General features: G+C 40.6%; 2 protein-coding genes across 2 annotated transcripts in view; both read left to right on the forward strand.

Annotated features, from left to right (window-relative positions):
• Window positions 1-6,163, forward strand: part of tnfsf10l (TNF superfamily member 10, like) — a 79,505-nt gene extending 73,342 nt beyond the window's left edge. The window contains exons 5-7 of the mRNA XM_075451769.1: window positions 1,322-1,485; window positions 1,764-1,874; window positions 1,976-6,163. Of these exons, the coding sequence (XP_075307884.1) occupies window positions 1,322-1,485; window positions 1,764-1,874; window positions 1,976-2,161 (461 nt within the window). The 3' untranslated portion in view covers window positions 2,162-6,163. The remainder of the gene's footprint in view (window positions 1-1,321; window positions 1,486-1,763; window positions 1,875-1,975) is intronic.
• rps4x (ribosomal protein S4 X-linked) overlaps window positions 1-14,557 on the forward strand; it is a 346,107-nt gene that overhangs the window by 36,228 nt on the left and 295,322 nt on the right. The gene's annotated exons all lie outside the window — the stretch shown is intronic.

Here is a 14,557-nt window from a genome sequence, read left to right on the forward strand (position 1 = left end):
TGTGGGACGAAAGGGCTTCTTCCTTTCGGAAAAGCATCAGTGATTGTAAATAGCAGTAAATCAGGCACGTATCAGGACAGCGTCCGAGATGTAAATAATGGAGCGCATGTGTGTCGTAAAAATGAGGATTTTAGAATTGGAATGAGTTTTTTCGTGAGTGTTTCGTGATCCGACGTTGCATTGTTTCATCTGAAACTGGCGTGCGAGTCGAAGGGTGTTGACAATCTGGCAAGGGCTCCCTGATGTTATTTCCACTGAGCTGACAAAAGGGAATGCAACCTATAAGTGTGTATGTGCGAGCTTGTATATTTGCGAGGAAGAAGGAAGAGAGAGGGTGAGGTTCACACATTCAGCCAGGGTTTCGTATAAGGAAGTGCACCAGCAATAGACATTTGACGGCTTCTCTCTGATGATTTCGATTAAGCTGTTATCTCTCAGATGTGAAGAAAACAATAGCTTTTAGCCTAGCTGCTGTTCTACACACACATATTACAGGAAACAGGCCTGACACAAGCAAGTTACAGCACAAAAGACATTTTAAAAATTGCTGAAAACTGTATGATAACAATGATAAAACCATAGGCAGCATTTGCTCTCTCTATGCACTGCCGTTTCTATTGTTGACTGTTGGGTCCTATTTTCCTTCATATTGTGGAGACATGCATGTACGTACATATATACGTACAGTCGTGTCATGTAAAGAAAAGGAATGCGCTGCCTTTTAATTCACGGGTCATTTAGGTGCGCGAAGGAGGAAAAACATCAGCAGTAATCTTCGTGAAACCCATCAATCTGGGAAAGGGCTATAAGACAGTTTCCAAACAATTTGGAGTCCATCATTCAACACTGAGAAAGATCATATTCTCGAATGGAAAACATTCGCGTCAGTTGTCAGTCTTCCAAGGAGTGGACTTCCCAACACATTCACCCCAAGGTCAATGCTCGGAGAAGCACATACAGACTACAGTCTTCCAAGTGGATACCACCATGAGAACAACGAGCGCTTTAAGTCCCTTATGAGGAGTCAATATCATGTAAACTATGACAAAATTCTGGCCAGTCTGCACACTCAGAACTTTCACATCATTTACAAAACCTCGGGGAATAATGTATCTTGTTGCTCAAGTCTGAAAGCTTTCAAACTAGAATAATGGGGTTCTGCACTTGGGTCACTGAATTTTTCATCCTCGCGTCCTTACGTACGTTCCATAATTTTGTCAGTGGCTTTTGCCGATGAGCGTTTTTGGCAAAGAGTCACTGGTGTGATGCACCTTTCCTTTTCAGTTTCATCATATATCCCTTCTCTCATCTGCACTTGCAGGGTTCCCTCCCTACCAGGTCTCCACAGACGGTCTCCACCAGTCCTGTCGTCATGTGGTCCACTCATGGGCCAATCAGAGCTTTGGAGCTCACCTTCACAACATGACCCTGACCAATGGGAGGCTGCGAGTGCCTCAGGATGGGCGGTACTACCTGTACTCACAGGTGGGGGAATCTATACATTTAAACAATGACTAAAGGAGACGCACATCTCTGATACAGTCACACTAATCTGGCCCGAATGCTTGAATATCTGGATCTTAACTCGGATCCCTGTTTCGTTCTGTTTTCCCCACATTTACGTATATGCTAAACAAACCATACAAATTTATGGGTTTTACAACCAACGTTGTACCTCACTTGCCTCTCGTTGAAGTTGAAAAATAACACATGTTGTACAGTGGTGACAAATATCCACCATAATCTTTTTGTCTATCCTCCAGGTGTATTTTCGTTATCCGTCCCCAGCAGCTAGTGATGGCGACCAGCGCAGCGTTAGCCACCAGCTGGTGCAGTGTGTCTACAAGAAAACCTTCTACCGAAGCCCCATACAGGTAGAACATCACTTTTTACCTGTACCAGCTGATTCCATGCACTTTGGGTACTTTTAGGCAACGTCCTCACCTTTATTTGAACTTTTCCTCTGCTCTTCCAGCTCCTGAAGGGGGTGGGAACCAAGTGCTGGGCTCCAGATGCCGAGTATGCTCTCCACTCAGTCTACCAGGGAGGACTGTTTGAACTGAGGGCCGGGGATGAACTCTTTGTCTCCGTCTCTTCCCCCACTATGGTGAACGCCGACGACTCCTCCAGCTACTTTGGCGCCTTCCGTTTGGACCTCTGAGAGAAAGGGATGGGAGAGGATACAATGGATGGATAAACAGACGGGATGGAGACAATGAGATGGGGGGGGGTGGCTTTTGAATATCCATTGAGTGGAAGAATTGAGGGCCTGGAAGTTGGATCTTCAATGTTTGCTTGGACAGATACATTGAAGGATGGAAGCGGTTGTGCGTTTTAAAGATTAGAATGATGAATGTTGCAAGAAGATAGGTGAAAGGGAAAAGAAGGAGTGGATTTGTCTTTTCTACTCTCCATTAAGAGAAAAAAATAATAAACTAACCATCAATAGCAAGATTTTACAGACAGATGCACAATCATAAATGCGACGACTCATTGACCATTGATTCTCAAGGAGAGAATTTTCCTCTTGGAATAAAAGGAAAAAAGAGAGAGAGAGAGAAGCAACCCACGGAAAAATGTAAAAGTCCTTCCCTTCAATGAGAATCCCAGAAAAAAAAAAAAAGAAAATGGACATCCAGCTATCTTCGTCCCAATTCAGTGCATCTCCTGTGTTAATCTGTTTTTGTGAGAAGCAATCGGACGCTTGGAATTCCGAACCAAAGAATGTACACAACGATCCTCTACATTGAAGAAGGACTGTTGGACGTAGCAGAAGAAAATCTAATGATCAAACCAAAGCAAAAAAAAAAAATTTGTGGAGTCTTAACTCATCTGAGCTTACCATGAAAGTACTGTACATATGTATGGCTGAGAATGAGACTTAAACAATAATGACCTGTGGTGATTTTTGAACTAATTCATATGTATTTTAGGTTGACTGGACTTAAAACCACTCGGGCTTTCTGTGGAGTGTCTTCCTCTAACATTAGAACTGTGGATTTTATGCAAATACTTGTAGTGGAGGATAAGGATTGCCTCTTCTCACTGGACACTGTAACAAACTGTCGGAGGAAGCAAGAGCTTTGTGAAGGAGAGTCTGCGAGGCGAGGAGGAGTAAAAACGGACAGGAGGGAGACGTCTTGTAAAGGCCAATAAGAATGAACCCTGCAGAGGAAGATAAAAGGACAGCGAGGCTGTGGGTGGCATGCAGCCTGACCAGTCTCTTTTTTTCCACCTTCCTTTCATTCTTTCTCCCCCTTTCACATTAGCAGTTTTATCTAGCCTGTCTTTCTTGTCTAACCTGTGGAGTTGCATTGTGTTTTATTTTAAGGATCAGTTAAGCAACTGACCTGAAAACAACAGACATGTGAGAACCTGATGACAGACACAGTACATTTGCAAAGAGTCAAGTTGCACAATCAAACATTCACAGTGAGGATGGATGGAAAGTTGTGGGATGACTTATTAACAGTACTTTAAGGACTGTGTTGCAGCTTGTAGGCAGGACTTTCCCAATGACACACATTTAGGGAAATGTTGAAACACCAACTTTGACTTAGTTTTAGACGTGATTTGTTGATGACCAAAATTGACCAAAATTGTTGATCTAAAACCAACTCTACCAATTGGCCCGACCTCTATCTTTGGTGTGTTGCAACATTTGGTCAGTCACTTCTCCCAATTCCAAACGAAGCATTTTCAAATCCAGATTCCTCTCAACTCGTTATACTTTTATCTCCCCTCTGAGTGGCCACCAACCACAACAAAACCAAGTACAGGCCTGGAATGCATTTGTGCTCTCTTAGGCTGCTGTTCACATCCATGCCTGTTTGCTATGCCTGCAACTGAAAGATTTCACAAGGGCAAATACTTGCAAAATAGACTGTGGAGACAGTAAAGAAGGTTTGTGTTTGGTTTATGTTAAAATGACAGCACAAAAAAAAAAGAGAGCCTTGGCATTGCAGATAGTACTTAAGGCCACTAAATCAAGGAGGTTGGATATATGCTCACATTTGCCAGTTCGACCAGTCACCTCCACATAGCAGCTTGCATATGTGTAGCATCAATATCTGAGATCATTCGCAGCAGACGCTTAAAGGAAATGCAGGATATGCAAGGGGGCCATAATAAACATGCGGACAAGCTCTGGTGTCTATGGGTCAAGGAAGTTGAGTTGAGCTCCTTCAGAAAAGTATGAACATTCTGCACAAATGGATTGATTTGACATTTGGGGGGGAAAAAATATATATTTACTATAATTTAATGCAAATCTATGATTCGAGGAGATGAGCTTACAACAAAGACGTGGAAAAATGCCAGCGTATTGGAGGACATTGTTAGCTTTGGACAAGGATTGATTCGTTAATTAAACTATTAAATGTTGATTCGCTTGCTAGTTGGCAAGTTGAAAGTGGGACAGTTGGGATCTTGTATAACCAACAACAACACAGTTTGGAAGTATATTATCTAGAAAATTAATATAAGGTTCGAAATAGGAGTGGCATGTATTCACCTGACTTGAGCCATGTGGCTAGCTAGTGCTAGCACTGCTAATTTAGGGCACACTGAGCAAGCCTAAGGGACTTTGTTCACCCATAAACTAAATGTTGCACAGTATTGACCATTTTTCTTTCTAGATTTACATCAAACAATAAATTATTTGTTCGGAACACCGTGCCTTGCACAGACCCATGCTAGCTTTTTATTTGCCCCCTTCCACTTTTGGTGTGAGGCTAACCTGACTGACCATCTCATAGATGCCACGTCATATTTCATAAGCAGTTATGCAAGTGGTGTAATTCTTCTAATCAAATCATCGAATCAAAGGAAGAGATCAGCAAAGTACATTTCCATAAAATATTCAATGGATTCGTTTAAATGCTAAATTCCGGTCCAAATAAAAGTAGGAGACTTTTGTTCCACAATATAGAGTTATTATTTTTAATGTACAACATCCAGCCTCTTATTAGGTTCCAGCAATAAAGTTATAGTTAGTAAGAGGTAAGAAGTCAGCTTTTTTTTTTTTACATAAAAAGCTGACTGAATATGGCTGCTAGCCACTGAGAAAAAACTTTTATATACCAGAAAACATGTGCAAACATTAGGCTAAGTCCAAAAAAAAAAAAACACCCATATGCTGAAAATCTGGAGTCCCTCATAAGATGACAAGCAAACACGGAAAAGTTGAAGTTTAGGAAAACGTAGACCAGTTAAAGAAATAAAAGTGGCACACAAAGAATTATTTGGAAAGCACAAGATACTTCCAGACACAACCCATGCACTGCCTTGCACAGACTCAACCCCTACACACTTTTCTCTCTGGTATGTGCACATGTATGCACATTAAAGATACATACGCATCACCTCACACTGCATCCAGGCCAGCCTGTGCTGTACAGACACACACATCTAGTCTAGTCACATCCAGTGTAGAGACACAAACAAACTGACATGCACACCTATTAATCTACGCTGTCTGGCCTCCCTGCACTGCGTCTGGTTGTTTTCAGTGGTCAGGCACTGTGTGTGTGTGTGTGTGTGTGCTTGCAATTACAGTATATTTTTCTCTAAGGGCTCGTTTCTCGCAGATAATTAAGAAAAGGAGGTCAAAGAAAATAAAACGCATATCTCTTTACTGATACACTCAACCGGCAATGTGTTTTCTCAGCAGAAAAGGACTTCTGCACTCACACAGACACACACGTTGGCGCTGTAAGTCAGATAAAGATGTTTAAGCAACATAAAAGATTATGGTATACTTTAAGTTTTTTTGGGTAAAGCCTGTCTGTATTTCTCCTCAAATCACTAAGTTGAAGTTAAATTCCATTTCGTGTTTGATTGCCATATTAGCTGCTTATCTTTTCTTTCAGCCCACTGACACACCGTCTCATCTTCCACACAGAGCTTGCTCCCCTTCTGTGAACTTAAGACTCAACGCGTGTATTTTCTATTTTTATTTTTTTTTAATCCAGGGTGAACATCGGCAATCATGACGATAATGCAACATACCCGGTCACATTGCATCAGCGCGAGTCCCTGACCCAGCTGCAGAAACCTTTGCATTGAATGTGTAAGAGCTTTGTTTGTACAGAACAATTTCATACATAGTTGTGAACATGTGTAGCACGGTGTTGCTAAGAAAATAAACAAATATCTGAACTTTCCCAGTGTATGTGAAAATTTTGCAATGTGTTGTGGCACTATGGTGAGCCTCTGATTAAAAAAGGAAATGTTTCTGCTCCTTATCGATGGAGAGGGCCGATATGCCACAGAGTATGTCCTGGTGATCCAAATACCAAAATATGTATCCACTGTCCTTTGTTAAAAATAAATAGAAGAATTGGGTAAAAAGTTTGCTATAAGACATAATAAACAAATACATGATCTACAACATTTCCTGCATGATTAGATTCTATTTAAGGGGGTTAATAAAACAGTGTAATTCACCAGGGTGCCTCGCCTGACGGTATTCCACCACCCTGTCAGACTGAGACTGCAGACTGCAGACTGGGATTCTGCTCTGTAGTCTCAATGAGCCTAGTGGCACATGCACCAGTTCTCCACCCGCTGCAGGTTCCTGTTGGAGCCACAGCCAATATCCCAGAGGAAATTATTATTTAGCTGCAGAGTCTTTCCAAAGTATAAGAGGCAGAGGCGGGAGATGCAGTTGAATAATGTCAAGGATCAGTTCAAAAGCTGCAAATAGGCCAACCAGCAGGTTGGGACAAACAAGGTGGGATGTCGCATGAGTAGCTGAACTTTTAATTTAGAGTACCCACAACTAATGTGGTTATAATTTGATATTTTAGTGGCTTCTATGAATAAAGTATTTAAGGGGAAAATGAAAACACACTTGTTAGCAGTTATGCTATGAAGGCCTGCAAAAACTGGTCACAATCCCTACCACCTTACAGAGATGCTGTTTAACCTGACCTGATCTTCAAATGCAGGAATTTGAAGGAATTTTTTTATTTTTTTTGGTTTGTTTTTAAAATGGAATGGGGGAACAAAAAAATAAATAAAATGGAGCAAAAATCCAAGAGTTTGGGAGTCCCAAGAGACAGACAAAGTCTGACACCAAACCCAATCAGGCCATCAGGCTCCTTTCAACATCATGAAGCTATTTAGGTTCAGTTTTTACTTTCATCACATCCAACTTGCAGTGTAACAGATAAATGCCACCACTTGAAGCATTCCCTTAAATTTCAAATTGTCCAAAAGGTCACACTTCAGGAGTTCTTTTTTTTTTTTAAATCAATGTTCACGACACAGCGAACAAAAGCAATTGGAAAAGGAGAAAGTTGCTTTCTTAAAATGTCAAAGAAAGTTTTATTCTTTATGAAATAAATCCATCTGTACCAAGACAGCTATTCATGATGACACGAGGTGGTGCCAACACTTGCCACTTTACTGGGCCACAAATACCAGCACTGGCTGTGTGGGGTTTATAGGGATGCGATCCTTTAAATGGCTTAGCAACACCAGCACAATATAATATATCTCAGCAGCAAATATGTCACAAGACCACAGAGGAGGTTGCAAGATTAAAACATGAAAAAGAAAAAAAAAAGAAAAAAATTTGAAAACCTCTGCAGCACACATTTGGATGCAATTTGTGGCAATTTTCTCCATTATGCACTTTTTGTGTGAAATCTTGTTTAATTTAGAGGTCTAATTTAGACGTCGCAACAAACATCTGAAACCTTCAAGTCAAAAAGGATGTATTAAACTTTTGCCTTTTCAATAAAATCCATTGTTGTTGTTGCATAGACTTGTAAACTTCTTTTGACAACGCGATCTACAAATCATTGCTCCCTTTGAGGCAGTGAGAGCGCCCGACAGTCTTCTGGTAGCAGTAGGCGCACGAGAAGAGCAAATCTCCAAAGATCCATAACACATGTTGCAAGATTGGCAGCAGTGTGGTTACATTTTTTGTCCAAAGATCATTTTATCACATTTATCGCAGTAAGTACAACTCATGACTCCTGCTGGGTAGTTATAAAATGTTGAGAGCTTTTCATGTTTTCCATGTGCTGCACCCTGCAGAGTGTGATTGCTCATCTCACATTGCTGTCATAACACTTCCCTTTCTGTTAGACAACTAATAAATATCCTGCATGCTCTGATGTTTTAGCACAAGTCTTGTTTTTGTTTTTTCTCCATAAGCCCAACTGTCCAGGGTGGGGTTGGAGTGCAACCAATAACATTAATAACTGGAGAAGTCTACCGTTATTTAAAAGAAAATATTACGCTCCCTTTCAATTCAAAAGCTTTAGGTGCAAGTACAAAATTTTATTAACAAAAAAAAAAAAAAAAAGAGAGAGACCCTAACCCTTACCCTCGAAAAGGAAAAAGGTTTGTAATGTTGCTTCTGAACAAACCACAAAAGTTCTGGATCAATGTACTTTGGACAGATGAGACCAAAGTGGAGGTGTTTGGTCATAATAAACAGCACCGTGTTTGGAGAAAACTAAACACTGCATATCAGCACAAGCACCTCATACCAGCTGTCAAGCACGGTGGTGGAAGGCTGATGATATGGGCTCGTTCTGCATCCACAGGACCTGGACCTGGACTCTATATACCAAAGTATCCGAGAGTCAAATGTAAGGCCATCTGTCTGACAGCTAAAACTTGGCCACGACCTGAAGTACAACCCTGAAGTCCACTCAAGAAAACTGAGCACAAACCAATGTCCACAACTTTAAACGAACTTATTAGGGCCAAAATTAATCCACACTGATGTGAGAGATTGATCTCCTTCAGGATCAATTACTTTGAGTTATTGTTGCTAGAGATGGAGTGTACTTAGTTTTTGACTCAATGTTTTAGCATTTTGGCTTCGTTTTGGTCAATACATCATGACAAAATGTAATGTGTCATTATTCAACTGAGAGTGTAGTCACCTAATTTAAGGACCAGATTCATTTCATGCCCCAATTTGTAAAACTAACACCAGATGAAAGTAGAATTCACGATACAAGAGTCCATCCCACCCCCGGCACTCAGGACCAAACTTGGTCATAATAATATACTAATAAGAAACATAATTATGTAAGGTAATAGAAAAATTTTATTCAAGCTATTGCACATTCATACATAAATTATAAAATAAAAATCATAATATAATCATAAAATGATATTGGACAACAAGTCTTGATACAGGGCTGTTAGCCAAATTATTGACCTAAATCCAATCTCCCTTTTGTCTGAAGTTCATGAAAAACTTGTTGCAGCTCAACTTTGTGATCATTTACACAGGAACAATCTGCTGGAAGCAATTCAGTCAGGATTCAGAGCACATCATGGCACAGAAACAGGTGAAAGCTACCAATGATCTCCTTGTGGCCTCTGATAGTGGACTTGTGTTTGATACGATCAACCAGAACACTCCATTACAGAGGCTTGAACAAGTTAGTGGGATTAAAGGAACCGTTTTTAGCCTGGTTTAGGTCATTTCTATCAGATGGATTCCAGCTTCCTCTCAAACCAGTTCTGCAGGGTTCTGCACTTGGACTGATTTTCACTTTGTTCATGCTTCCATTAGATATTAGACAGCATGGCATAAAGTTCCATTGCTATGCTGATGACACTCAACTATACGCATCTATGAAACCAGATGAAACCAACTGTTTGGTTAGACTACAAGCATGTCTTGAAGACATAAAGACCTTGAACAAATTTCTGCTTCTAAATTCAGACAAAACAGAAGTTTTTCTCTTTGGACCTTAGTGCTTCAGGACAACAACGTCTAGCTATTTAGGTACTCTCGATTGCATTACCTTTATTGTGATTTGGTGCTACATAAAAGAAACTGAACTGAAATTGATTTTAATTTAATCTGACGTTTTGTCTCTGAAGTCATCTCTCTTTGTGGTTTGAACTTAAAATGAAAACTTGTGATGAAGCGCAGTGTGACAGTAGCACAAAGCTGTTTTGTTGTCCTTTCTGACTGCACTCCAATCTTAATTTCACTGAAATTTTCTTGCAAGAACAAGGCACAGCGGTGGTATTGGACAACAGTTTCACGTCGTTAATTTTCAAAATTATCAGACTACGAGTCTGTAATGAAGGTAATGTTCATTACTGACCTTTGGTCTTGGAGGTCACATGAGTAATATGTTAAATAACGAGGCACAAACAAATTGTCATACGTTTTATTGAATGTGTGTATTGACAACATGTGGGTGTGCATGTCCTGTGTTGCCCTCAGCAGGGAATGAGGGGGGACCAGGCCTGTAAATGGGAAACATCCAGTTCGTTAGTAGCCTGAAGGCCCTGTGATAAGTATACATTTAGCTAAAGGATGTGATAAACTGTGACTGTGCTGTCTGGTAATTGAAATATGTGTGTAAAATCACTCACCTATGTCTCCTCTCCAGGGTGCTCAGGATCCCTACATTCAGTCTACAGTATTTGAAGGTTCCGGGTCATACCATGTGCTGATTGGTGTAGGGGGGAGTGCACCAGAATGATCAGTTAGGGGAAGTCTTTGGTAGATTTGGTACTTTTGTTTAGACATGCTAGGAAGTATAATTAATTGATTTTATAATGGAGGGTAAATGTATTTTAAGGTTTTTGTGTGTTGCTGTTATGGAGATGTGTAATGGGAGGAGCAGGAATCCCCTTGGGGTTTGGTTGGTAGAGCCAGAGTAGGATATAAGGCTGCCAGTTGTACCAGTGAGAGAGTTTTCCTGTTGCTAGAAATGCTGCTAGGACCACAGTGCTCCTGGTCCGCAGTATGTGTCTATGTCAAAGTCTGTCTGATGTAAATGTTGGTGAATAAAACACCCGGTTGGTTCATCACTACCTCTGCCTCAAGCCTCCTACCTTGCGTATCCAGCCGCTACATGCCCATCCTAACAAGTCTGAAACTTTGTCCATTGCACGCTGCACATTGGATAAGAAGAAAAGATCCTCCGTAGTCACCACAGAGAGCTGCAGACTGCATGTAAATCAGCACTGAGACCGCTTTCCAGTTGTGCTCCGTTTCAAGTTCCAATTCAAGAGTCATACTGTGCTCATGTTTTTTAAATACTGCTGCGTGCTGAGAATAATATACACACATATGTATACTGTTGCTTTACACAGATGGGGACCTCAACATCATCCAGCCTCTGCAAAGATCCTGCGAAGGATGCAGCTGGAGCTGAGAGACGTTCAAGTTATCCCGGGAAGTTTATTCCTGAGCTTTGAAAGTTCAAAGTCATTCTTCCCAAAACACACAAATGAACATGTTGACTGCACAACTTCTGAGAGCATATCAGCATTGCCAGCTTTAGGAGATCAAATTTTCTGTTTCTAAGAGGCTTATTGACTCCCTGCCAGTCCTTGCACTTCATTAAATGTTAACACAATCAGCATTTTGGCCCAGAGCTATTTGCAAGTCTGGTATTCCTTCTTTGCTCGTTCGCTGATATTCTTTCTACAAAAGTGCTTGGAAAAAACTAATAAGTATTCCACACCCCAACATCTGCGTTTTATAAAATAATTGGGTGTTTGCTGGAATCTCAAAAAGATTGAATTCAACAGAAAAAGTGGGGTGTGAGTTTTGAAATCCGTCCTCAGCAGGCCTGAATCATAGCAAATACTCAAGTGACATCATGTTGCAGGCATTAAGACGCAGCAACATATGGACCCATGAAGGCCAGATTGCTGACATTGCGCCATTACAGGGGCAGTTTCCCCCTGAGCACAACACGATGAAAAACAGTGTTTGTAGCAGTTGGCAAAATTATCGAATGCCGCAGATGATGAGGGCAAATGCGATCCAGACCTCCAGAACTTTGTTATCTCGCGGTGAGTTTGAGAAAAACGATCATATGTCTGGTTTACTCGTGAGCCTAAATGAAAGGCTGAAGCAGTGAAGGGTGAGGAGGGGGGGGATTTTGGTGTTTTTCATTTTAAAAGGTATTTTGTTTTCTTTTGCCTCGACTGAAGTCATTTCTTTCCGTCTCCTCCTCATAACAAAATGTGAAAAATCTGCCTTTATATTTTCAAAAAGCTTCATGCTATGTTTGATACAGTGTCTCCCCTATGCGAACGATGCCAACAAGCCACAGCAAATTACTCACATATGTTTTGGGGCTGTTCTTCTCTGACTAGATTTTGGTCTGAGATTTTTAGCACTTTATCTAAGGTAACCGGAAGGGATGTGACTCCCAATGCCTTAACTGCCCTGTTTGAGGTATGGTCTTTCCCACCAACCCTCTCCCCCGCTAAAAAGGACTTAATAGCATTCACAACTCTGCTGGCCAGGAGGCTGATACTGCTTAAGTGGAAATCCCCAGTCCCACCTACCCACACATACTAGTTAAAGAAGTGCTTTATTTTCTTAAACTAGAAAAAATTAGACTGACTTTGATTGGTAAGGCAGTCTCATTTGAGAAGTCCTGGAAGCCCTTGCTGTCGTATGTCAAGAGTACAAGTTGTCAGATCACTGTTAACTGTGTACTGCAATGCTGAGCTAGTGTGTGTTTTTTATTTTTTATTTATTTTTTGTCTTTTTTTTCTGTTTTTTTAAATGATCATTTATTTATTATTATTTTTCTTTTAATTGATTTATATATTTTGTATTATTATCTGCCAATTCAAATATTTGTCATTTTATATTGATCTTATTCATCTATCCATCTGTTTACACATGCATATATACCGGTGTATATATATTTTGTTTTACTGATTTTATTATATTTACTCTTTCACACATTTATTTATTTGTTTGTTTTCCTTTGCTTTCTATCTAAATATATCTATCTGCTGGGGCTAGGTGCCAGAGGGATAGGGGTGGGGGGTGGATATCTGTTTTGTGACACATTGAATCTATATCTGCAAATCTAAAAAAAATATATATATATACACTGTAATCATTATTGTATGGAACTCTATTGTTTATTATGTAAAACTCAATAAACAGATTGTTTAAAAAAAAAAAAAAAGCTTCATGCTTCCTCTCTCACACATCCCGCTCCTCTACGAATGTGTCTTTTTCTGAAACTGGGGAATCTATGTAAACTTCTGCTTCATAACTTTTTATACAATGCTTCCTTTTGTTATTTTTGCCTTCGGGTTCCGACTGTCAGTCTCATTTACTTGTGCTGGATGCTTTAGTGGTTGGACGCAATAACAAAGAAAAAATAATTATAAAAAGGATGCGCGTTTGCGACAAGACGTAAGCAGCGTTTGTGTTTCGCAGCTTTGGAGATATCAGCTTTTTCCCCTTCTTTTCTGAGGTGTCCGTGACAGGAAGACAGAATTCACTCAAAATGAAGATAAAAACGTAACGTCTCCTTTGACAAAATGCTGCTCTAAAACAAACTGCAAAACATGTTCTCTTCATCAGGGAGCCTGCTTCCCCAGTCTCTCCCCTACGTACAGCTGCTCTCTCTCAAGATTTCAGAAGAACAAATGTGCTTTTAATCAGTTCGTGTGGCTAAAAGGTTAATCCTGAACTGAGGAGCACCTGCTCCGTGTTTCCATGCAGGAACTGTATTGCCGAGGGAGAGCCAGTAATTTGTGGTTACTGGAGACTGTCAGCATTTCTGAGCATGTACAAATTTACAATGTCTGTAAGCTGTTAGGGTGGGGGGGTTAAATTCCAGCACTTATTGCCAGTAATGATTTGGAAATAATGAAATCTCTCGATAAAAGCCAACTGAAGACTCCGTACGTGGCATAATTTGGCTTTTATCGGGAAATGTTTCCTCGTGGTCTAGCGGAGACTTAGAAAGATGAAGTTGATGAATGAAATTTTATTCATTTTGCAAGTTACGTCTCCCATCAGTGGAACAATGTGTGCACAGTATTTTCTCTACTTCAAGGTTTAGTAACAGCAATGACCGATGAACGTTCTGCAGTTTTCAATAGAATAATTTGACTTTGGGACCTCCAACCTGAGCTCACTATCGATGTTACTACACCATTTCATCCACCTTGTTTTGTCGTTCCATAAATACCATACCTGCCTGCTACTCTGTGCTGGACTGTCTCAGAGGCCTCTTTGCACAGCCCGAACCGGGGGTCCTGCAGGTGGGCTTAACCCCGGCTTTTATTGCCCTTGTGCTCACCTCCTGTTCTTGTTGTGCTGTGATTAGTGACTCTTTCAGACCAGCCTTTTGTAGCCATTGATAAGACTTCTCGATGTTAGATACTTATTCAATCTTTCAGTTGTACATGCCATGCAGAGGCTTATCCTTCCATGATGGTTTCTTTTCTTACTTTTCTCTCTCACTGGGTTTCAGTTGGAGGTATTCAGTTTGCAGTTCATCAATTGAAGGCAATCTTTCAAATGTATTCTTGCTACTTTGTTTTATTCTGTATCGTGCCTCTAAAGCTCACTCACTCCATGGCCTCGCTCCTTCTGCTTAGTGTACAGTCTTGGGGTACTGGACTCAGAATGAAACTCTCCATGCATTGCGAGGAGTTTTCTGGATATCGGAAAACTGGCGGACGTACGCGTTGATGGCTCTGACTGTTCTCCCCATTCAGCTGACTCATCAGGACCTGCTTTACTCTTTGAAGGTACTTCTGGTTATTCAACCCCTTTACTTTTGATCAT

Source organism: Odontesthes bonariensis, chromosome 19, assembly GCF_027942865.1.
Source record: "Odontesthes bonariensis isolate fOdoBon6 chromosome 19, fOdoBon6.hap1, whole genome shotgun sequence".
Lineage (NCBI taxonomy): Eukaryota > Metazoa > Chordata > Actinopteri > Atheriniformes > Atherinopsidae > Odontesthes > Odontesthes bonariensis.